General features: G+C 37.8%; 1 protein-coding gene and 1 non-coding gene across 2 annotated transcripts; both read right to left on the bottom strand.

The window, feature by feature from the left end:
- Positions 1-11,749: 11,749 nt before the first annotated feature.
- LOC137728591 (probable S-adenosylmethionine-dependent methyltransferase At5g38780) lies at positions 11,750-13,929 on the bottom strand. The gene is made up of 3 exons (XM_068467332.1): positions 13,813-13,929; positions 12,864-13,529; positions 11,750-12,178 (listed from the first exon to the last, which is right to left on the bottom strand). The coding sequence occupies exons 1-3, from the start codon at positions 13,927-13,929 to the stop codon at positions 11,840-11,842; spliced, it is 1,122 nt and encodes a 373-aa protein (XP_068323433.1). The 3' UTR covers positions 11,750-11,839.
- A 4,115-nt stretch (positions 13,930-18,044) lies between these two features.
- Positions 18,045-18,191, bottom strand: LOC137720513 (U4 spliceosomal RNA). The gene has a single exon (XR_011066530.1). It is a non-coding gene; the product is annotated as a U4 spliceosomal RNA (small nuclear RNA).
- Positions 18,192-26,221: the final 8,030 nt, after the last annotated feature.

Consider the following 26,221-nt stretch of genomic DNA (forward strand, 5'->3'; position numbering starts at 1 on the left):
CCTCCTTGAACTTTTTAATTGGAAACTTAAGGACTTAAACTAATTTTTTTAGCCGATTTCCCCCTACGGTTAGTTTTTCATAGATTTCATCCAAATTAACATTATGTCTGATCATGTGCACACCACGTAACTCTCCTTTGTGGACAAAAGTGTCACTTCACTAGACGTTTAGACACAAAAGCTATAGAATCACACATATTTGCATAAGTTTATATTTTAGAAATATAAGGTTTTCAGTTATTTTAAAGAATGAAACGACCGAACTACCCACACTTATTATGCACTTGCTTCCATTTAACAAAAATTTGGATGGAATGAATGAAAAATTAATAGCAAGGGAGTAAATCGGCCAAAAAAATTTACGTTGTTACCATTGTAATATATTGAACTCTTGATATCTTGAATATAGAAATGATATGTGGTGGGTCTGATTCTTGATATATAGATAGAAATAATTCTATGCTTACTGTTCTATTTAATTAATCCGTTCAAGGATATAGGAATAGGCTAAGTGATCTCTGTGTTCAATCTGTGTTCAATCTATGCAATCTGTGCAACTACATAGAAATGATGTGCAATATGTGCAATTGTCTTGCACTCTTGGAATGGAGTGATGTTGGACGTTTAATGTTATTGCAGATGTTAATGTGGATGTTATTCCGGTTTTAATGTTTATGTTTTTTTGGATTTGGAATAGCATGCAGAAGCTTGAGGCTTGAGGTAGCTCTTGTAATTTTTGAAAACATCTGTGTTGCTACAATGCTGCTGTGCACTGCAGTGCAGTTTAATAAAAACGTATTTTTGAAAAAAAGAAAAAGCAAAATAGAGTTAGACTTGTGAACCTGACCTGGACCGGCCTGTTTGAAACGGTCCGAGTTAGGTCTGGTTTTAAAACTCAAAATCTCTCTACCTGGCCCGGCCCGCTCCGTTACAATTTATAACGGGTAGGACCAAGTCCCTCCAAATTTGGGCCAGGCTTGGCCCGTGCCCACCTTTAATGCTCGTGGTAGCTAAAGTTAAATTAAAAACATGAAGCTACAAGTAAAAAGCAAAAGTAAAAAATTGAGTTTAAAACTCAAAGGAAAGGAGCTGCGACCAAAAATTTGCTTTTGTAATGTCAAAAGTAAATTAAAAGCAATGTGGCTTGCTTTTCTTGACGCCACGTGAGTCCTGCTTGGACCTGGAAATCCAAGTCTACACTACACAGAGAAGAAACAAAAAGCCTGCAAAGTTCTTAATTAATTGGGAATTGCAGCTGCCCATGTGGCAACCTAGGGAAAGCTACGGCCTCTAAGAATTTTGGACCTTATAAAATATAACTTGGGCCAAAATAAATGGGCAAAGCCCAACGATGAAATTGGATTTCATCTGCATCCATTTTATGGGGATCTTAGAGATCTTCACATTTTAACCATTCATCGTGTATCGTGCAGTCAGAAGTCAGTTGATTTTTTTTTATTTAAAATTAAACACAAATAGTATCTGATGAAAACTGACACACGATGTACGATGAACGATGAACTGTTAGGATGTGAGGGTCCCCACAAAGTGGATCCAGAGAGGATCCTCTTCCCCCAACGGCATCATGGAGACAGTTTTGAACCACTTCAAACTCCGTAGACGTGAACCATCCAAAAGCACAAAGCTCGATGGACTAACACTACGTTAAAAAAATTAGTCAAATTCTCGAAGTAGTCAAATGACACAAAGTCGCATCAATTTCCAAATGGCACGAAGCTGCTTCAAAATTCAAATAGCACAAAACCGTATCAAATATCAAATGGCACGAAGCCGTATCAAATACCAAATGGCACGAATCCATATCAAATATCAAATGACACAAAGCTGCATTAAATTTCAAATGCTTATTACCTGCACGAGCTGAAACTGCATAAAGTACAAAAACCAAACAAACACCAATTCAACGAACTACGTCGTTTTGGTTCCATTAAGGATACGTAGACAGTCTAGTACCATATTTTAGATGCAACTGCAAAGCCCAAACACAAAATCGAATCCTTAGTTTATTCAACTAAATTCACCCAAATAAACCAGAACACCAAATCTTTTTAGTGGGTCATTCATGCACTAAAAACCCAAACCAAATCAAAAGAACTGTGAGCGACTTGATCTCTCAAAGGGGTACATAGGCAATCTAGGGCTCGACCTAGGTGCAGTTGCAAAATCAAATAAACACACAAATCCTCAAATTTCATTTTTTTCATGTTAGAATAAAAGGGTATTCCTTTCTCAAAAAAAGGGTCGTAATTGATAGATGTGTGTGACATTGACCAAGTAGTTTATAATGGAATCTTGCCAGTTTGTAGTTGTACTAACCTGTGACACCTTGGCTGTTGGCTCCACTTCTATGCTTGGTTGGTCTAGATACTCCAACGGAATAAAGCGTTTGAGTTGGTGGTCGAGGACGGAGCCTAAGCCGGCTAGCAAGTCCGCGTAGGTGTTGTCTGCCCACGGAACTTGAGTGAGAGTGTAAGTTTGAAACGCCTCAAGTTACTTTCGTACCTTCTTTAGGTATTGCATTATCTTTGGATATTTTGACGTGTACTTCCCTATAGTTTGGCTGGTGATTAGCTGGGAATTAGAATGAATTGCAAGCTTTTCACCGCTAAGTCTTTTGCCATTTGGAGGCTTGTTAGCAAAAAGCTTCGTACTTTGCTTCATTATTGGATGCTTTGAACCTTAGAGTGATTGCCCTCTCAAGCATCGAACCGTCTAGGCTGACAAGGACCACGCCTGCTCTGAAGCCCTTGTAGTTAGATGTACCGTCGACATGCAAATGCCAGAAGTCTCTATCAGGTGAAGCAGGCGTGGCTAGGGCATGCTCGGTTGCCTCTGGGGCGTCATTGGGTAGCTCTGTTACGTCGCCTAGGCTAGGCGTGAATTCTGTTATAAAGTCCGCCAAGGCTTGGGCCTTTATCGTTATGCGGAGTCGGTAAACTAAGCTGTATTGGCCAAGTTCCAACGCTCATTTATCACTCGTTGAGAAGCATCTAGACTATGTGGGATTGATCGTAGAGGATAGTGAGTTATGATGATGACTGTGTGAGCTTGAAAATATGGTATGAGCTTTTGAGCTGCAATAACTACTGCCAAAATTAATTTCTCGATCTTTGGATATCTGGTTTCCGCATCAAGAAGAGCTTTAGAAGTGTAGAATACTGGCAGTTGGACCCCCAGTTATTCTCGTATGAGGGCAGAGCTCACTACTATTTCAAAGACTGCTCAGTAGATGTATAAGTCTTCTGCTGCTTCCAGTTTGGATAGTAAGGGAGGTGATGTGAGACACTTCTTTAGGTCGTGGAAAGCTTTTTCATATTCATCATCCCATTTGTCTCATTGTGCCTTCCTGATTGCTTTGAAAAAAGTCTTCATCGATTGATGAACCGTGAGAGAACGCAGTTAAACGTGCTACTCATCCGATCAAGCTCTAGATCTCATTTAAGGAAGTTTGAGACTTCATCTCTAGGATTGCTCAAATCTTCTTGGGATGTTCTTCAATTCCTCGTTGGGTTACTAGGCACCCTAAGAATATGCCTGAAGATACTCCAAATGTGCATTTAGTGGGATTGAGCTTCATCTTATACTTTCTAAGAATGTCGAAAGTTTTCACCAAGTTGCCAATATGGACTAATCACTGTTTTCCCTTCACTATAGTGTCGTCGACATAGACCTTCATGGTTACTCCAATTTGCTTCTTGAACATCATGTTTACTGATCGTTCGTAAGTGGCTCCCGCATTCTTGAGGCTAAAAGGCATGACCTTGTAGCTGTAGGTGCCTTGCTTGATCATGAATGCGGTTTTCTCCTTGTTGGGCTCATGCATGACTATTTGTTTGTAGCCGGAGTTTGTGTCCAAGAAACCGAGCAGCTAGTTCTTGGAAGTTGAATCTACTAGTAGATCGATTCAGGGAATTGGATAAGGATCATTTGGGCGTGCTTTGTTGAGGTCGGTGTAGTCTACGTAAACCCTCTATTTGCTCTTCTCTTTCTTCATTACTAGCATGACGTTGGCAAGCCATGCTGAGTCTCCTAACTTTTCAATAAATACAGCCTCTAATAGCTTGTCAATTTCAGGTTCGATGATCGCCACTCATTTGGGTGTGAAATGTCTCTTCTTTTGGATCACCGGTTTGGCAGTGAGGTCAACGTGTAGCTTGTGGCAAGCTATCTTGGAGTCGATGCCACGCATGTTGGAAGGTCACCATGCGAAGATGTCACGATTTTCCCTAAAGGTTCCTCATTTTCCTTTGGGCTCAGATATGAGCTGATTTTAACAGTCTTCTCTAGCTGCTGGGGATCAAGAATGATGTGCTTGGCGTCTTTTTTGGGTTTCCATCCCGTCTCGTCTGCTAGCGCGTTGATTTAGACACCTTTTTCTTGATCCGTCTGTTGTAATTGCTATTTGGTAGCTTTGTCGTCCCTTTGGACCTTGGTAGCCTTTACGGGGGTCAAGGTCTTCTTTTTTTACTCCTTCAGTACTTACACAGTGCATCGTCGAGATGTGGCCTGGTTAAACTTGATTTCTCTAACTCCTCATCTCGGGATGTTAAATTGAATTTTTTGATACTTAACGGAGGTTACAGTGTCTAGTGTTATCAGCCAAGCTCGTCCTAGAATCCCATTATAGGGACACAGCTCACTTATAATTGTGAACATCTGCTTTGAGACAACTAATGATGTTCTCACGTCAAGTGTAATGTTGTTGATGACAATCGAGGTGTGTCAGTTGAATATGGTGAGTACCTCTACTCGGCATATGATTGTATTTAAAGCCCATCTTCTGAATTACTGAGAGCTGAAGTAGGTTGACCACACTTCCGTTGTTAACCATCATTATGTCAACTATAGAGTGGGCTAGTTGGACAGATACCACTAATGCATCGTCGTGTGGGAAGTCAACGTCTTCAGCATCCTACTCGGTAAAGCCAACGATGGGCCAGGTTTGGGTGTTGACTGCCTGGACCTAATAGACTAGTAAAGTTTGCTAGATCTTCATTTTCTTAGAGTTGTTGGTGGCCCCCAAGTGTTCGAATTCGGCAAAGATGTCCTTGATCCGGATTGTCTTAGTCGGCAGTTCTTCGTCGATGTCTGCATTTCTTCTAGGCTATATAGTTGGCTTTTCCGAGTATCTATTGACCTTGCCTTCTTTCACTAGCTTATTTAGGTAGTTCTTCCAAGTGTAACAGTTGTCGGTTGTGTGACCAGGACCTCGATGGAATGCACAATACTTAGTATGGTTCAACTAGAAGGTATCACCATTTGATTACTTCGGTAGTGTTAACCATGGTTCGCTCTTGATGTCGCGGATGATTTGGTGGATCGAGATAAAGAACTTAAAGTAGTTCTTGGGCGTCGGGTTTCCTTTAATTGGGGATCGGTCCTTGCGTTTAACCTCCTGCTTGCTTTTATTGTTATACTACTTCCCGTCCTTCTTTTTTTAAGCTACTGCCATTCTTTTCGAGGCTGATCGGGTGCCTTGTCTGCTCCCCGAGCTTTGTCCCAAAGTGCATACTTCTTTGCTAAAGTTAGATATTCTTTCATGATCAACTCTCCAAACAACGGGTGATCTGTTAGAAGCCCTTTTGGAAGGCTGCACTAGCTATCGAATCGTTGCATCCAACTATCTTTGCCTTCTCTGCTTTGAACCTCTTCATATAGTTGTGGAGCGATTTCTTTAGGTTCTTCTTCACGTTGAATAAGTGGTTGGACTTCTTCTTAATCGAGTGATAGGATGAATACTCCTTGGTCAAAACCAAAGAAAGCTCATTGAAACTCAGGATGGATCGTGGTGGTAAGGTGTGGAACCAATCTTGTGTTTCGCCTTGTAGAGTGGTGGCGAATATCTTGCACATGAGAGCACCATTGTTCCAATAGAGGATCATTGTGTTTCGGTAATGCTTTAGGTGTCTCTTTAGGTCTCTATCATCTTTGAAGGATGTGAAATGTGGCATGCTAAATTTGCATGGAGGCTCTGCCTGCTCGATCTCCTCCATGAAATGTGACCTACTTATATTGGTCAATCCCTTCGTAGTGCTTCATCAGTGATCTCGTTGCGTTGGAAATCGCGTAATCGCTTGATCATAAGCCTTTCTACTTCTTCCTGAATTTACCTTTGTTAGGGGTAGTGGAGCTCTCGGCTGCCCCAGTCGTGACCTATTGGTCTAGGCTACTTGTCCATATGTTCAACTTATCTATGTCGCGGTTGCGGTGCATGTGGTATGTTCCTAGCAAGTGAGTTAGTTCCTTGTGGGCTACCGGTTGAACTTGAGCCGAATTGAGTAACTGCTTCTCTCTATCTGTCGTGCTACCTACTCTGATGTGAGGTAAATGATGCTCCTTGCGATCCTAGCCACAAATCAACACTTTGCTTGGAAGGTTGCTCATGTTAATTATCGGAGTGTGGCTCTAGCCAAGAATGCACGCTCCTCTACACATTAAGAAGAAAGTATACGCTATCTTGGAGGTCGAGTCGGGAGTGTGTATTACCCAAACGCTTGATTCGTGACTGGTAGAATGGCTACTTGCCGAGACACTATTGGAAAGGTTTGTCGTCTGCCCTTGTCCTACTTTAGGAAACCTCGTTTGGGGCACGCTGCAAGAGGTGATTTACCAAGGTCATCTATTACGCAAGGGCGCTTGTCAACTCTATGACTTGTCGAGACAAGTGTTGTTCACAATTTAGATTGGAAGAACTTGGACGATATGCATTTCCTTGAGTAGAGGAAGTGTAATGGACTCCGGCCACGAAATTTGAGTTGGGATATGTCAAATCTGCGGAGAAATGAGGTGAAAATACCCACGATTCAATCGTCGGTCCAGAAATCTGAAGTTGGGCTAGTTGAACCGATCTTGTACCGGTTTGGGGTGCTAGGAGGGCCACGGGAATGCGATGGGCCATGTGTGCAGGCTGTTCCGTGTGTGGTGCGTTTGGGCGCTGGGCTTGGGCTCAGCTAGGGAGCACATTGGCCTTGGGCCCGTGAGCGCTGGGCTTAGACAACTTGGGCCCGCTTGCACTGCTGGGGCAGTGACTTGGGCTACCTTCGATGGCTGGGCTTACTGTTGCACAGTGGCGTGGGTTTTTGGCTGCCTCACTGCTTCCTGCTCACTGTGGGTTGTGAGCTCGCCTAAGGCTGCTACAGTGGTTGATGTCATGGTGGCTGTAATGATAGTGCCCTGTGGGGGCGGTGCCACTCCACTAGTTGTCGCATTGAGTCTTCTGGATCGTCGTGGTAGGGCTACATCACGATCTCCATTACTTGGTCCAAATCCTTAAACGTAGGAAATGTTTGTCATGATTTCTGAATTTCTAGTCATTATACTTTTCTTTTACATTTATTCAAAGAATTTTATCAAAAAATTCTAGGAATAAGGATGTACGAAAAATCTACAAATGAACAAGAAATAAGAAACTTTGAATGCGACAGTCTTCTTTGAGCGTGTGAATTAGGATTCTCAATGAAAACACCAATTTGTGGATGCAAATTTCCATCGTCTTCTCTTTTGACGAAAATGCACTTGCAAAATAATAACATCTAAGATTAAGGCCAAAAGCCTCACGCGCCCACGATGAATGGGGGGGCTTTGGCCGAAGAATCTTCGATGCCAAAGTTAGAATTTGAAAAAGAATATGTAATGGCCTAGCATTTTAGTGGGAGAATAAGGCTATTTATAGGGAAGTGGCCAGCCCTATTTGGAGAATAGGGACTAGCCATATATGGTGGATTTATGAGTATAATTGCAAGATATTATGTGGAATAAGCAATTAACTTCGTAATTAATCCTAAATTGAATAGAAAATTAGGAGTTACCTTTCGAGTGAGGATTTGATGAGGAGTGATGAGAAGGATTTGAATAAATACCATTTTGATCACCTTTGACTCTTCCTTGATTGAGCTGTTATTGTCTGTTGCATGCGCATGGGAATCCCAGTGTGTCTCGATGGTAATTTTGTCTTTTTCACCCAAAAGTACACGTGTCACCTCCTTAAGTTTCTTGATTATTTTTGGCTCCACAACACGTAGTCTAGAAAGGGTCAAACTTAAATTAATAAAACTCTCTTCGGAAAAATGAACGAGGGTGAAATTGTCATGAGTAAATTATCTATTCTCGTGACAATTTTGGCTCAACAAGAATATCTTTGCACCACTTCCAAAGCATGAATCTCGAAGCTAAGTTTTGGGGCTAATAGTCTGCCTCCAAATTGGGATGTGCCATATGTGGTCGGCCTGAAACCGAGTGATTTGAACAGTTTACTTGCTTTGGCACAACCATTTGGGACACATAGGTCGAATAACAACAACAATGCCACGTATACGACGCGTCTCCTTACCTAAATTAAGGATCTTGTGCTTACAAGCACACTTTGCCAAGCCTGCTCATTTGGAAAATTAGATATGTTATCCCTAGCAAAAATACTAAATGGCTCTCTTTTCACAGTGAATTCAAGGGAATAATTGTGGACTAATCCAACCAAAAGGTGGACTGTGTAATTACCTATGGTTTTGGTTGATTTACCGACACATTGGTCACATGTTTGTCCACGCACTACTAACCTCTTGGTTGAGTTTAACCTAAGGGTTCACCACCCTAATTATCCTATAGAGTCTGGAAGACTGGATAATACCAGAGAGTTTATATAGAAGATGTTTTGATAAGTATTACATGTCTTTTGAGTTTGCAAATTGAACATCGAATTCTCTATGGTCACCCCCAAACAGCCTTGCAGCGCGATCATAAAGCACAATTACATTCATTGCCCCAATTTTGTGAACGCACCAACTGCCTAGGGCTATGCAATCTTGTTTGCAGCTATGTTGGTTCCCTTAAGGCTCATTGTCACCCAAATCATTTTGACATTACAGATGGTTATTAGGTACAACTTCACATTTCACACTTACACATTTAGGTGTGCATTTTATGTGTCACGTTGTGTTGCCGAAACATACCAATATGGGTCATCAAAAAAGGATGTGAATCTCTTTCGATTATGATTCTTTTTCAAAATAGCTCTTTAAAACCCTTGCAAGTGATCTCTTTACCGCTTATTTGCAAATTGTCACTTTAATGAGATAGTATTCCAATGTTAGAGGGGATAAGAATGTCAATGTTCCTGAATAAGGGCATAAATTACCGTGGACGTTGCCTACTATGTCTCATCTCGATCCTTGTACCACACAAGTATGATAAGCAAGTGCAATGTATTCTAGCTTTCAAAATGTGCTCTAGACGAATTTCTCTGATCTAGCTAAAGTGAAGAAATCAAATACCAGCTGCAAACATATCTGCAAGGATAAACATACCTAATGGATGGCAAGTTAACGTCCTCGATGGGTGTTCTACCCCTAAAGGATCCTTGGTCGCCCTAGGAGGATAGTTGGCCGCCCTTGTTGGACGTTCTAGTACACCGGCGAACAACCAATTAATCTTTCATAGGCCTAAAGCACAACAGATAACTCAGTTCGTAGGATTCACTTTCCTAGAAGAGGAAGGATAAGGCAAAATGAATCCATACTCGATCAATGTCTCAATCATTTCTATCTCATGAGATTAATCTGAATTACTCTCGAGACCTGAAGTTCTTGGTCCAATATACTAGTTTGGGTGAGATAAGGAATTGGAATAAGATTATCATTGATGATGTTTCAATTATATGGTAGTTACCGACATAAATGAAAAGTCACAATATTGAACAGTGCTTTGTTGATTAGTAAAAATGTAAAACTGATTTGACAACTGAAATTACAATCCCAGTTGAATTATATTCTTTATGAAAATGTTTTTGGACAAGTCGTTCCTACACTACCTAAGGTAAGGTAACATTATCATGTTATAAGTGGGAAATGAAGTGTAAAGAGATGAAAAAATAGTGTGATTTAGTGCACGCGTTATTGTGCAAGGCTTCTCTCAAATGCCTTGTTATTGATTGTAGCATTATAAATGTGGTTAGCACTTTTCTCCAGGGGGATATCGATACAAAGATTTACATGTAAGTTCTCAAAGACTTATATGAACTGGTTCAAATGGTTCCAAACCACTAAACACCCTCTCAACTCGTTTGTCCCGTTCATTTTACGGATTGAAGCAATCCGAGCAGATTTGGTATACCCATCTAAGCCCCTGATCCTCAGAATGATGTTTGTTTTGTTTATTATGTTGACGCTGGTTACTTATCAAATTCACACAAGGCACTGCCCCAAATAGTTAAACCATAAGCAAATTAGAAAAAAAAAAGGATTAATTGCCCCAACCGTCAAGACACTGGCCGCCATGCCATCCCCAATCTACACCTAACCCGTATCATTCTTTTTTAATAGATTTTTTATCACAAATGGTTCCTGAAAGTGACCCTCACCATCAAGATGGTCCCTGAAATTGAAAATCAATCAATGTAGTTCCTGAAAATTAGTGTCGCAAATCAATGTAGTCTTTCCGTCACAATTCTATTAAAAAATTTCTTTAAGTGCTGATGTGGCACATAAATGGCCCTATAAGTCCTTTTTTTTCTTCTCACAAATGGTTCTTGAAATTGATCCATGATATCAAAATGGTCCCTGAAATTGACCCACGACATCAAAATGGTCCCTAAAATTGAAAATTAATCAATGTAGTCCCTCAAGTAAGTGTCTCAAATCAATGTAGTTATTCCGTCACAATTCTATAAAAAATTTTGTTATGTAATGATGTAACACATAAATGGATCACACAAGTCTAATGAAATTAAAAAAAAAAAATTACAAATAGGCTTAATTATTTAATAGTTAATAAAAAATTGTCAACCCAAAAACCCAGTCCTATAATCACCTCTGATCCCAGCCCATATTTCTATACCTCATTCTCTCTGTATTCTCTAAAAAAAATCTCAATACACCCATTTTACACATTTCGACACACTTCACCGAATTGAACCTGGATCAATATCACCTTTGGTGACGGCTTGGCCCATTGGCAATGACTTCTGGGGCATCACCATTAACATTTAGGCGATCAACATCCTCACAACCTTAATCTTGAAGAGCTTGTTCGGCGCTTCCCTTGTAGTCTGGCGATGAAAAGAACGACGAGGTCTACCTTGAGATAATGAGGTTATAACCGAGGTGCATCCATTGTTGATTGAAAACTATTACCACACCCCCTCTTAGGCCTTGGTTAAGCCTTGTGCCTTTGAGAATTTATGGAAGGGAGCTCTCTTCGGGGTAGGTCCTACTGTAAGAAAAAAAAAATTCCATTGTGCAAAAAGGTATTTAGACAACTTTTTTAATTAATTATTAAATTTTTACATATTTGTGGTGGAAAGATCATATTGATTTGTGACACTTATTTTCAAGGACTACATTGATTGATTTTCAATTTTAGGGACCATTTTGATGGTGTGGATCAATTTCAGGAACCATCTTGATGGTGTGAGTCAATTTCAGGGACCATTTGTGAAAAAAAACTCATAAATCTTGTGAAGCCCATTTATGTGCCAAATTAGCACTTAACAAAATTTTTAACAGAATGGTAACGGAAAGACCACATTGATTTGCAACACCTATTTTCAGGGGCTACATTGATTAATTTTTAATTTCAGGGATAATCTTGATAATGAGGGTCAATTTCAGAGACCATTTGTGATAAAAACCTTTTTGAATATTTCGTTCAATTTCCAAAGTCTAATACACATCATATTACCATTTCTCAGTTCTCTTAACTCGATTAGTACAACTGTACAATGAGACTATATCCGCACATAAAAGCTTCACTCCTGCGATTTTTTATTGCCGAAATTATTCAAATCATAAACAAAAGTGCGCGCAGTAAGAAAAGAGAAATACAAACATCAATTCTCCTTGCGTTTAAGCACAAAGAGAGAAATAATAGCCTTCCCCGATCCAAACTTGGAGGGTTGCTCTGCAACTTTCTTGTGATATAAGTTGAAGAGCTCATCTAACATTTCGTCTCCAAAGTGCTCCTTGAGGAGTGTTTCCACGACAGCTCTAAGGTGAGATGTAAATATTGAGGCATTAGAGAGAGTAGTACTTGTCAATACATTTGGTAAGATTTGTATTCTCTCTATGTTGAAGTTTCCATTTCTGTCTACAGCAACTTCCACCTCTTCCGGAGACATGAAATATATAGGTATATTGAATGAATCAATTTTCTCTTCACTAACTTTTCCCTGCATTATGGCAAAATACATTGACGTCACAAAGATAATTTTTTGTGTAATTATACATGCATATAGTGTCTCCCAATGGATGTAACATTCCCCTTATGTTGAGGATCCCTCTAATAAGGACGCTTTATAGGACGCACTCCACATTTTTTTATTTTTTTTTAATAAACGATATTATCTACACTAAAAGGGAGGGGTATGTTTAGCCTTACAATGAGTAAGTAATAATGTAGTTCAAACTTGTTTTTGGTGAGAATCGAACTTAAGACCTCTCACTTACAAGTGAAGAGAAATACTACTAGACCGTAGTACTAAGTGGCCACTCCACATTGTATATATTGCAACAATCCTATCATTCATTTTTTTAGATCTTCTCTGAAAAATCATCTCTATCAAAAATTACCCAAATGCAAAACCATTTGACTGTTGGATTAAATGGTAGTTATATTAGCGTTTCTTTGAAAAACCGTATTTGTCTATTTTCTTCACTATAATTATATGTTTTAATGGTTTTTGGATTTGCCTAATTTTTTTGGAGAAATAATCTATAAATGATGTACTAAACAGTTTGGATCGTTGAGAAAAGTTATAGAATAAGCACCAGAGGTGTCTCTCAAATAAAATTATTTGAAAGATCCCTCAACGGAGGGGATGTACAGACATATATTTCATTTTTATCATGGCTTACCTCTTTGGTCATGTCCATGAGGCAAGATCCTAAAGTTTCATAGGTCGCAGTTGCCAAAGTATCAAAATGAGGGGTACCACTGGGGCGGCATATAATAATAAGCATCATCAATCCTCCATACACGATCTCTTCTGCCCTGGCAGAAAGGAAACATTCCATGTCCTCAGCATGTTGAGCTTCATAAGCCCTTATTACTTCTCCTGGGCTTGTGGAATTTGAGTAATGGATTTTTCCCTTATTCCAAGCAGGACTATCCTTGTCCAGTACCTCTTTTGGCACTCTTGAAAGCCAACTAAGGGAATAAGAAGAATGAAATAAGTTAATGGAAGCTTTAGGAAATAGCCGACCATAGAAAGAACCAGGCACGCCTACGGCGTAGTAATTCCTATTCTGAGGCAGCGATTTGAAGAGCATGTTAAAATCATTTCCGGAATGATCATTAAAGAAAACTTGAAATTCGGGGGTTCGAGAACTCGGCCCTTGAGTTTGATACTTTAGTTGCACAGCTTCAAGTATGTTTTCAACTGCAAAAAATGTATTTGGCCCAACTGAGCAACCCAAATCTGCAATGTGAAAGGTACTGGATGACAACGACAACGTGCGTGTGTCCATCTTTTCTGCAATTTCTTCTCTTATGACTTCCCTGGCAGAATCCACAGCTTTTTTCTGTAGAATGAAAAACAGATGAGATTGTGCATCTTAATTTCAGTGCCCGGTGCGATATTCATTACCGATGTGAAGAGTACGCACAACTACAAGAAGTATCTGGTTACGTAATCCATGTTTTGAAACAATCTTCAATTTCGTTATACTAACAGACCAAGATTTACCAAACAATAACAAGAAGAAAAGATGGAACGAGAACTGCCCTGCTTTGAAAAATGCAAAAAAGTAAAGATTACAAAATAAGATTGACAAAAAAAAAAAGGGTTACAAATTAAGACGAAACCTGGAAAGTGGAGTTGTTGGCATAGCTGTTAGGGCCGTCGCCAGCCTTCATTACATAGGCTTCAGACAATTTTTCTTTGAAGCCTTTGTCTGTTGGGGCCATCTCTGATGCAGGCATCACTGTATTTTTGTCTTTTGGGAGATGGGGAGGGAAATGGCAAAGATCATGGGGGCTCATTGTTATTGTACTCACACTCTGCTACTACTGGTTGGTTAGTGAATGGGACCCACCTAAGTGAAGATTTAACAAAAAAATAGTTAATTTATTGGAAATTAGTAAGAGCCGGGTTTAGTCAAATGTGTAACGCAGAGTATTTTATTTTAATTTAAGAAAATTTAGAATCCCTGCACTTTTTTAATACTCTTTAGATTAAACATTGGTTCTATTTTGAAATTTGATTAGGACGCCTAAACAATAGCTATGTCAGCATTTTTATATTTATTTATATTACATGTAATTATTGTGTTTTTTTAATTTAAAATGTTAATTATTAAATTCCACATATATCCTTTCAGGTTGATATATTTTTGTACGTGACGTTTCTTTTAGGAAGCCAGTTTCTTCTCCCATGTTAGAATTATGTGATCCTCATTTTTGAATTTTGAATGGACTTATCCATTTCAATTAGTTGTTGTTTTCACTATTTTATATTGATATTATGTGAGATAATTAGACGTATTCTCTATTTTCGGAGGCTTGAGGCTAGTACATTTATTTAAACGTACCGAATACGTACCAAGAAGATATATAAAGTACCATACCAAATACGTTTTTTTTTAAATAAGTATAAACGTACCAAAATAATATAGAAATGTATCAAATACATACAAAAAAGAAATATGAATGTACCAAATACGTACCAAGAAGATATATAAAGTAACATATCAAATACGTACCAAGGAGAAATATATGTTTAATCAAGAGGAAATATATGTACCAAATATTTTTTTTAATAAATATAAACATACCAAATACAGACAAAAAAAAAAAAAAACATAACAAATATGTACCAAGAAGATATATTAAGTAACGTATCAAATATGTACCAAGAAGAAATCTACATTTCATGTGTAATTTGAAAGACTTTTTATTAAAATTGAATACTACAATATTTATCTACAAGAATTTTGGAGTTTTGAGATATTATGTAAGAAAATTAAAAGGTAAATTAAATATAATGGCAAGTCACATTCATGGGTATTTTGAAAGACTTTTTATTGGAATTAAATTCTACAATATTTATCAACAAGATTTTAGCAGTTTTGATGTATTATCTAGGAATTAAAAGGTATATTTATATAATGGCAAGTTGGGTAATTTAAATTATAAAAAAGGCTACTTCTAATCTATGTGGCACCTAAATTGTAGAAAAATATTTAATCAAAACTCTAAAAGGCATAAATATTTAATCTCAAAATTTTAAAACCTAGACATTTGTATCAAAACCCCCCTTTAATTTATTTACTAACATTTGGCGTGATGAACAAATTAACCAAACTAGGAAGATAGCATCAATCTGTTTATTTATTTTCAATCTCTGTTTTTATTGGTGGGAATTAGAAAGAATATAAAAGTGAAAAGAAATAAAAATTATATATGTGAGACGATACTAGGATGGAATTGGTGTTAAGAGAACCATAGTTTGTCCCTCAGCGACAGCAACATCTTTGATTAATTTGTTGGCAAATGTCGACGATGTGAAACATTTCGATTTCCTATGATATAAAAACCGCCGGATCGGTTATCAATAATCAAGCAGTGATGGACCTTTGTTTTATCGACATGCCATAAAATTTGGGTGAAGTGTTCTACAACCTCCGTCGTAGTAAGGATGTTTTACATATTCCCTTGGCCCTATCCAACTCGTGTTGTGTTGGCTTGGTTCTATTTTCACAAGTATGGTGATTGGGGTTCAAATCTAGATGGCTTGGTCGGTTGCAGCGTATTGAGATCTTATTAAATTGTTGTTTGTTTATTACTGACAACAATATGTTGATTAATTAGTTGGCAATGTAGACGATGAGGGACATCTTGATTTCCGAAAACATAAAATCCTACCCCGCTGGCTCGGTTATCAACAATCAAGCAGTGAAGGGCTTTATTATTTGGGTTTTATCACAAATGATTCATAAAATTGGCCATCGTCATCAAGATGGTCTCTAAAATTAAAAATTAATTAATGTAGTCCCTGAAAATAGGTATCGCAAATCAATGTGGTCTTTCCGTCACAATTATGTTAAAAATTTCGTTAAGTGCTGATGTGGCACATAAATAGACCCCACAAGATTTATAGGTTTTTATCACAAATGGTTCCTGAAATTGACTCACACCATCAAAATCGTAATACTCTGAAAATTTAAATATATGAATATGCGGAGAAAAATCGAAAATAGATCAATTTATGGGTATGAAAAATTGAATTGAGAATTTTTAAAGTTTGTTTCCGGAAATTATTATAAATTATGTTGTGAAATTTATTGTTAGGTTGAAAAGATGGAAATGCTCCTAGTTGGCTTAACGTAATTATACGAGGACGTATTTTATCTTTATATATTTTATCGGATTTCTTGATATATTTAGATAGAATGAGTGAGTAAACGAAAACTTTCGTGAAACAGAACGAATGAGTTATTAGCATTTAAAGTTAGGGACATTTTTGTAAATTTAATCCCTTTCAGAAGGCTCCATATTTTCTTGAGTACTAAGATTATGCCACGTGGGTGGCTGAGATGAGAAGAAAAGAAGAGAAAGGAAAGAGATGGATGACTGTGATGGAAAGGGAAGAAGAGAAAGGGAGAGAGAGGGACCAATCAGAGGAGAGGAAAAGGAGGGAAAGGAGAAAAGGAGAAAAGAGGGGGGGAACCGGGTCTCTGGATCGTGCGACCCAACTGGCGGAGGCCATGAACTCCAACCGTTTCCCGGTCAAATTTAGACGAATTGAAGCCCCTCACCACCTGAAAAACATTCCATTCCCTTTACCTATTCCACCATAAATTAGATGAAAATTGGCCTTGAAATTGGGCAAACTGCACCGGTGGGTGCGCGAGTTTATAGATGACAATCTACCGAATTTGAAACAAATTCCTTCGATCACCACCACCTATATCATTATCTTGAGGCCTGGAACAAAGTCCAAACAAGTTTGGGGGCGGCGGTGCTATTAAGGAGTCAAATTGAGGACACCCAAATTCTCGGATTCCAGCAAGTTCATGGCGATTTGAGACTTTTCCCGGCCAAAATGGACTTTGGCCCAGGTATAAAAGTTGTTCCCCTTAACTTGCTCTACATTTCTGTAAAATTTGGTAATTTTTGGAGATAAATTTTCCAGCGAGTCGGGATGGCTGACCACCACCTACGGTGGCACGTGGCCAGTAAGCCGATGCCATCTTTTTAAGCTAATTTTGATATTCTGAATCCATATTTGATATGCATTTGGTGTGATTCCTTTGTTTGGACCTCGTTAGTGATTGTTAGTCACTTGAATTGTTTTCGGAAATGAGTTAGAAAGTGGAAAGGTGAACTATGAAAGGCTTGATCCCGCTTAAAGGTACATAGGCAGTCTAACAATGTTAGATGCAACCTTAAATAATCGAGAATTGATCTTTTGTTGAGAATTTATTTTAATAGAAGGAATTTGGGGATTAAATTGATAAGTTATTCGTATGTTTGATAATTAAAATACAGATATAGTTTTGTGAGGAATTAAGGAATTGAAGTAAAGAATCGTGATTAATGGAAGTAATTTAAAAAAGAGTTAAATTGGGCCTATCATCGGAATTATTTCCCGAAAATAAGTAATTAAAGGGCGGGGCATCACAAAGACGGTCCTTGAAATTGCCCACACCATCAAAATGGTCCCTAAAATTGAAAATCAATGAATGTAGTTTTTGAAAATAGGTGTCGCAAATCAATATGATCTTTCTGCCACAATTCTGTAAAATTTATTATTATGTGCTGATGTGGATTTAATAATTAATTAAACAAGTTGTCTAAATACCTTTCTGCACATAATGTAGCCTTTAATCATTCATCACAAATCGTGTGGCCAGTTTTCGTCAGGTACTATTTGTTTTCAATTTCAAATAAAAAGTTTTAAATGATTTCTGACCACACAATGTACGATGAATGGACATGGTTAAAGGATCCTCGGGATCCTCACATAGAAGATTTGGAAATGTTCCTTATTCTTTTGCACAATGGAATTTTTTTTTTTTTTTAGTAGGACTTACTCCAAAGACAGATTCCTTCCATAAATTCTCAAGGGCACAAGTTTTAACCAAGGCCTAAGAGGGGGTTTGAAAATAGTTTTCAATCAACAATAGACACACCTCGGTTATAACCTCATTATCTCAAGGCAGACCTCGCCCATTCTTTAAGTCACCAAACCACCAGGAAAGCACCGAACAAGCTCTCCAAGATTAAAGTTGTGAGGATGGCCTAAATGTTAATGATGATGTCCCAAAAGTTGCTCCCAATCAGCCAAGCCGTGATCAAAGGTAATCTCGATCCAGGTTCAATTCGGTGAAGGGTGTTGAAGTGTGTAGAGATGAATGTATTGAGATTTTTTTTTTAGAGAATAAATGGCGAAGGAGGTAGAGGAATGTGAATTGGAATTGGAGGTGATTGTAGGACTGGGTTTATGGGTTCACAACGTTTTGTTAAATATTAAAGTATTAAACCTATTTGTAATTTTTTTTAAATTTAATTAGACTTTTGTGATCCATTTATGTGTCACATCAGCACATAACATAAGGACTAGATTGATTTGGGATACTTACTTGCGTAACTACATTGATCGATTTTCAATTTCAAGGACCATTTTGATATCATGGGTCAATTTCAAGAACCATTTGTGAGAAAAAAATAAAAGGTTTATGGGACCCTTTTATGTGCCACATCAGCACTTCATGAAATTTTTAACATAATTGTGACGGAATGACCACATTGATTTGCTACACCTATTTTTAGGGACTACATTGATTGATTTTCAATTTCAAGGACCATCTTGATGGTGATGGTCATTTTCATAGACCATTTGTGATAAAAACCTTATTGTTTTGGGAATTAGGGTTTACAAAGTAGCACTTTAAGGAATTGCTTGACAAAAGTCTCTCACGATACAACCATTTCTTCTTTATAGAAAGTAGCACGTTAATCCAAGAAAAGAAATCTCAAACTTTGTTTGAACTCTCTCACTAATTCTCTATTATTCTAGATATAAATTTTTGTTGTGATTTAAGACTCAAAATTAAAATAATGCAAAAATTAGGTTTGTATTAACTATTTTGTTTGTGTCCTATTTGAATTTGGATTTGACTTCTTAGTCGGACTCCTTGCTTGATGGAGTAATTTTGTTAATTACCTATTTGATTAGGATTTTGATTTAGTTCCAATTAGTATTAGGATTCTCATTGTAACTTAAACTTTATGCACTATGTTAATGTGCAAAATCAATGAGACTTTGGAACAACATAAGGTGTCAAGTTTGTGACCTTTGCAAGGTTGCTCCAGTCACCTAGTGAGGATAATATGTAAAGAGATATAGATAGGGAAGCAAACACAAGATGTACATGGTTCAAGTTGGGCTATGTACACGAGGGTAGAGAAGTTCTCATTAATACTGAAGAGTTTACACAATACATAGGTTCAAGCATAATCATCATTAGTGAGTTGTAATGACGAGTTTAAGTACAATAATGGCATTAGAGATTAATTGTAATTGAATGATCTTCTTTTATAGTTGAGGAGAGTCTCCCGCTTCCGTCTGCGGTCGATGTAATTTGTATTAGGGTTTGTAATTTGTTGAATTTGGGTTGTGAGAGTTAAACACTCTTTTGTAATCTATATTTGTTTAGTGAAATTCCTCGTCGTGCTTAGGTCATAGGCATAAGTTTTTATTCTGAACCATGTTAATCCCTTGTGTTCTTATTTTGAAATTGTTTGTTTCTTCACTTTTATTTGCGACGTTGATATTTGGTACTTTGTTAAAATTCGCTTCCACTTGAACATAAAAGTACAACACTTCCCTCCTAACCAAACTAAGATCTAAAACTTTAATGGAAGAACTGAGCTCCTATTACTGTACCAACATTAGCACAATCCTATTCTATAAACAATCACACTCTGTTGACCTTAGAAATTGCAAAACCTATGTGGCACACATGCCGAGTAGCTACTGAGCTAACTATGCATTTCTGTTGATGTGAGTGTACCAATTCTTGACTGAGCTCGATCGGGTGAACAAAATAAATATGGTGATGCAATGACGAATCGCGCTAATGACTTCTTCTTCCTATACCTTCGTCGTTGTTGTTGTTTTTTTTTTTTTCAAAAAAAAACAACAAAAAAGCATTGCGTTATATCGTTTAGTGGTTCATTCTATTATTTCTCCTTTTGTTTAAAAAAAAAAAAAAAAAAAAAAAACATTGCGTTATATCGTTTAGTGGTTCATTCTATTATTTCTCCACCTCATTCTCATTGTTTATTTTATACGTCTTATCCACCATTACTGCGACCTCATTCCCCCCCCCCCCCCTATAAAGCTCAATTGATCTTTTATCCATTTAAACTTAATTTGCATCGGTCCATTATATTTGGATGGCTCTATTTTTAAGATCTCGAGCATAATTTGATCATAGTGGATATGTTAGCTAGAGCAGTATGTTTTTCGTTTTGTATCTAAATTTGAACTATTTATTCTAGGCTTCTAGTTTTAAATTAAATTAGAGTATTATTCAGAAGAAAAAAAAAATCTCAATAATTGGGGCACCTCACTATCCAATTCTATATATTTTTTTTGGTTAAATAACCAATTCTATAACTAATGGCCCAACATGGTGTACTAATTAATGTGTATGTGTTGACCCGAAAAATTACAAAGCCTACGCGGCGCGCAAGTCGAATAACTAATAAGCTAACTAAGTCATTCGGTTGAATGCAGGGCGTGCCAACTGGTCGGCCTAGCTCGGCCGAGGAGTAAAATTTGTTGATATTGCGTTGAGCGCGTTGTTGACTTCTTTATCTTGCGATTGCGACCGAGGAAGGAACACTCTCGGTCTTTGGGTCCTAGAGCCTGAAGACAAGGCTACTAGTTCTGCAAAGTTCACAAGTCGTCGGTGCCTGATTCGGTCACCGTGATTATATTCGTAAGAGTATAAGCACGTCGAATCGACACCAGACTATACGGACATAAATATTCAAAGGTGACGTATGTCTTGATGGTGAACATCGTTCGGCCGTCAGAATGCCGAATTTTAAAACTCACTTGTGAATATCCAATCATAAAATCACTTGGCGTCCATTACACCGAACGTCGTAACTCGTAACACCTTACTTCGCCGAGACAGCTGATAAGATGACCCCTGCCAATAAGGATTCGAAAACCCTTCTCGGCCGAGACTTGGATAGATAATCAGTCGGCCTCGACGCAGTGCTGTTTATCCAAACTGAAGATGCTCCTCGGTCGGCTGATTCTACGGCAATAGTGCTGTTTATCCAAACTGAAGGTGTTCGCCGGTTGCCTCCACAGTGCTGTTTATCCAAACTGAAGGTATGTTGGCCGAAAAAGAAAAGGAAAAATCTCAAGGAATTTGAGAGGTTTTGCGCAGGGCAATTGTATGTTGAATTGAAGGTCCTTCTTTGTTGCATGATTTCTTGTATTTATAACACCCACTCCTTGAGACCGAATTAAACCCCTCTCTAGATTGGGAGTCCTTGTCCCGTTCCAACTTTACTTCGAACAACCCTACTCCTATTAGGACTTTGAACTTACCCCCCCCTTCGAGGCTTCATTCCTCGCTGACCGAGAATCCTAGTTGCATCAGGACTTCCTCGACCCTTTTTATTTATCTGGACTACTCCTTCTTATGATAGGACTCGACCGACCCTGCTAAATGGCCCGGAATCCATCAGGCAGCCCGTAGTACTTGACACAGCTTTGGGCCGAGCACAACCCTACGCTCGTCCCAACAATATTATTTCAGGCCCAAACAATATGATAGATACTCAATACTAGAATATTCTTTAATAAAGCATATAGTGTGTCTTGTTTGCATTTTTTTGTTTGCATTAAGATTATACTATAAATTGTAATGTCTGGCATAATGTACTTGTCTTTAACGTACCAATGTGAATCTAACCAAATATATATATCGCTCAAGCATCTTCTCCAAAGATGCTGCCCACATTAAGAGAGAGATACCTTCCAACATTTTGTCCTAGCCAAATATATATGGCTTAAGCATCTTCCCCAAAGATGCTCCTAACATTACGATAGAGATATAATTCTAATATTTTGTCTCATTGTTGTCCTTTACGTGCCAATGTGAATCTAACCAAATATATATGGATTACACATCTTCCCTAAAGATGCTCCTAACATTAAAGAGAGAGATATCTTCTAACATTTTGTCTCATTGAAAGACTACATTGTTCCTAAAAATAAATAAACAATAAAATATTGTGCATTTGTTTATAAAATGCACCATTGGAACCAATTAGATTCACTACCAATGTTAGTTTAAACCAAAAATACATGTGTGGATGTAAATTTATGCCATCTCTTTCTTTGACGAAAATGCACCTGCAAAATAATAACACCTAAAGCCTCACGCGCCCACAATGAAACTACAAGAAATCGAATTAATATAGGCAGAAATATTTGCCTCTAAAAACCACCAATAGGGGCCAATACATAGAAAAATTGCCCCTAATAACAAGGAGTGGCGGAAAGTAGATTCACCCCTAAAGAGACTGTTGCTTATTAGATACAAAAAATGTCAAACATTCGCCTCTATTATTTTTATTGCCACATTGGTAGGTTTTATGAATAGACATAATTACAGGTAGATAAATGCATCCGCTCCTAATACTTTCATTTATATAAAAAACATCCACAAGATAATAAATGCATTATCCACTCAAACGTCATTTATTGGTTTTGAATCATTCACAATATTCAAACCTAGCATGATTCATCTTCATCTTTCTAGACCTCAGAACAATAGAGTAATTTTAACAAAAAATTACAAGAAAAAACATTTTCTTCCTTCAATCCTCTTCTTTCCGTTAGTCTCAAGCTTTGTAGACCAGATCTCTAAGTCCATCTTCTTATGTTGCAGCAGCACACGAGTCTACATAAAAAACAAAAAAGAAAACATAATAAACAACAAAGCCAAATTATGAAGTACAGTGATTTGTACAAACAAACAGGAAAAATCAAACCTGAATTCCAATCAATTAAACGTATAAAAAATAAATAAACAAAGATTAACGCAAGGCTATTACCTCTAAAATTGAAAGTTCTTGAGAATTCTTTCTCACTATCAATCAAATGATATTTCTATTCCAATCTATTCATAAAATTCTCTTCCACTCTAAATTATTCAAAATCTCACCAAGTGTACCTACAAAACAATTCAAGATGGAAAAAAAAAAACCTTCAATCAAACCAAATAAAATGAGTTTTACCTTCTCTGTGACAAACCTTTCTTTTGGTCCTCCCGGAGTAGCAAAGGACAAATAGACAACAAAAGATTACTAAGAATGAAAGAAAGAGATAACGGATTGGGATTTGCACAAGAGAAAGAGAGGGGAAGAAAAATGAAGTAAAAATGGAAAAATGATGAGCTGTGTGGCAGTTGAAGAAGGGAAAAGAGAAAATTGAGGGAAGTGGGTTTGTATTGGAATTAGGGTTTACATAATTAATGTTTTTTTTTCCTACTAAATAATAATATCCTTTATTTTTATTTTTTGTAAACATTAATTTGTAATTAAACATATCTACCTTAAATAGAAAGAAAAAAAAAAGTTTAAATAAATAAGTACAAACATCCGCTGTGAGATCCCACATCGGCGGCGTGAGGGTTGGTCCCTGACCTTATATGTACATGCTTACTTCCCATTGCAAGCACGTGTGGGAACTCACTGGCTTCGGATCCCATAAGAACTCCGAAGTTAAGTGAACTTGGGTGAGAGCAGCTCAAGGATGGGTGACCCCCTAGGAAGTTCTAGTGCCAAAACCCAAGAACAAATCCATGAGGGCGTGGTCCAAAGTGGACAATATCGTGCTACGGTGGAGTCGAACTGGGATGTGACAATTTGGTATCAGAGCCAAACTTGCCATCTGTTTGAGTGTGCCGACGAGGACGTTGAGCTCCCAAGGTGGGTGGATTGTGAGATCCCACATCGGCGAGGTGAGGGTTGGTCTCTGACCTTATATGTACATGCTCACCTCCCATTGCAAGATGCATTTTGGGAACTCACTAGCTCCGGATCCCATAAGAACTCCGAAGTTAAATGAGTTTGGGCGAGAGCAATCCTAAGATGGGTGATCTCCTGGGAGGTTATTGTGTCGAAACCCAAGAACAAATCTGTGAGGGCGTGGCCCAAAACGGACAATATCGTGCTACGGCGGAGTCGAGTTAGGATGTGACATCCACCCTAATGAAAAGAATAATTAAATTTAAATTATTATTAGTTGAATTGGGGGCTAATTTATTCGCCTCTAATAGCTAAATAAAGTAAAGGCAGTTTTTTTCTGCCCTTAGAAGTAGTAATAAAATTATAAGAGGAGAATTATTTTTTGTCCCTATTAAATTAATAGAGACAATTGCATGTTTTTGCCCTTAATGAAAACTATTAGAGGCAAATTTTTATTTTTACATCTAATATAATGCCTCTAATATTCACTTTTCCTGTAGTTTTTTTTTTTTGGGGGGAGGGGGGGGTGGGGTGGGGGCGCTTTGGTTAAAGAATCTTCGATGCCAAAGTTAGAATTCTAAAAAAAATGTGTTTAAGAGTTTGTGGGTAGCAAATAGCCTCCCAAATTTTGAAGATAAAGTGGGTATTTATAGGAGAGAATGAGGAAGTGGGCCGAGTTTAATAGTGAAGAGTTTACACAATACATAGGTTCAAGCATAATCATCATTAGTGAGTTGTAATGATGAGTTTAAGTACAATAATGGCATTAGGGCTTAATTGTAAGAGAATTATCTTCTTTTATAGTTGAGGAGAGTTTCCCACTTCTGTCCACGGTTGATGTAATTTGTATTAGGGTTTGTAATTTGTTGAATTTGGGTTGTGAGAGTTAAATACTCTTTGGTAATCTTTGTTTGTTTTGTGAAATTTCTTGTCGTGCTTAACTCGTGGGCATAAGTTTTTATGCTGAACAATGTTAATCTCTTGTGTTCTTATTTTGAGATCATTTGTTTCTTCACTTTCACTTGCGACGTTAATATTTGGTACTTCGTTAAAACTCGTTTCCGCTTGAACATACCAGTACAACACTTCCCTCTTAACCAAACTGAGATTTAAAACTTCGGTGGAAGGACTGAGCTCCTATTACTTTACCAACATTAGCACAATCCTATTCTATAAATAGTCACACTCTGTTGACCTTAGAAATTGCAAAACCTATGTGGCACGTATGCCGCGTAGCTACTGAGTTAACTACTCCTTTCTGTTGATGCAAGCATACCAATTCTTGACTGAGCTCAGTCAGGTGAATGAAATAAATATGGTGATGCAGTGATGAATCGTGTCGCTGATTTCTTCACTAAGCGACTTTGGCCAAGGACAGAACACTCTCGCCCTAGCATTCTAGAACCTAAAGACAAGGTTATGCCTCCGGCTACAAAGTTCAATGTTTTGCACTGGGTTTGGCTGCTTCAACTATATTTGTGAAAATATGGGTGCACCGAAAAAGAATCAGGTTGTAAGGGAAAAGATACAAGGAAATGAGCGTCTTTACTGTGAATATCATTCGGTCGTCTAAATGTTGAACGCTGAAGTATACTTGTGAGTAACTGACCATAGAACACCTCACTTCGTTGGAAAGTTGATGAAGTGATCTCTTTCATTGAAAGAATCGTAGAATCTTCGCCAGCTGAGACTTGGATAGATAACCAACCAAACTTGAAGTAGTGATGTTAATTTAAACTGAAGATACTTCTCGATTGACTAGTTTTACGGCTCTAGTGGTGTTAAGTTAAACTGAATATGTCGCCGGTTGTCAGCACAATATTGTTAATCCAAACTAGAGGTGTGTTGACGAGAGGTTAGTGAAACAGTTAATATTTTCTCAGGGGTTTGAGAAGAGTTTCGCGTAGAGTGTTGAGTTGTTTAAGGTCCTCTTTGCGTTTCAAAACCTCATATTTCTAGGGATAAATTTTGTTATGGCAAAGTTTGCCAAGTTGTAAAATTATGATAATAATCCAATTCCTCGGCTCATTCTTTGAATATACTTGGAATTATTCTCGGCATAAACTTTATCACTGGCAAGTGCCACCATCTTTAACTATGACTATGAACCTATATTGATTATGTAATTGATTCAACCTTTATCCAAAAACAAATTATGATTTTTAACATTTCTTTCATCCAACAACTTAGAATATAAGGGTCGAGTGCA

This window comes from Pyrus communis, chromosome 1, assembly GCF_963583255.1.
Source record: "Pyrus communis chromosome 1, drPyrComm1.1, whole genome shotgun sequence".
Classification (NCBI taxonomy): domain Eukaryota; kingdom Viridiplantae; phylum Streptophyta; class Magnoliopsida; order Rosales; family Rosaceae; genus Pyrus; species Pyrus communis.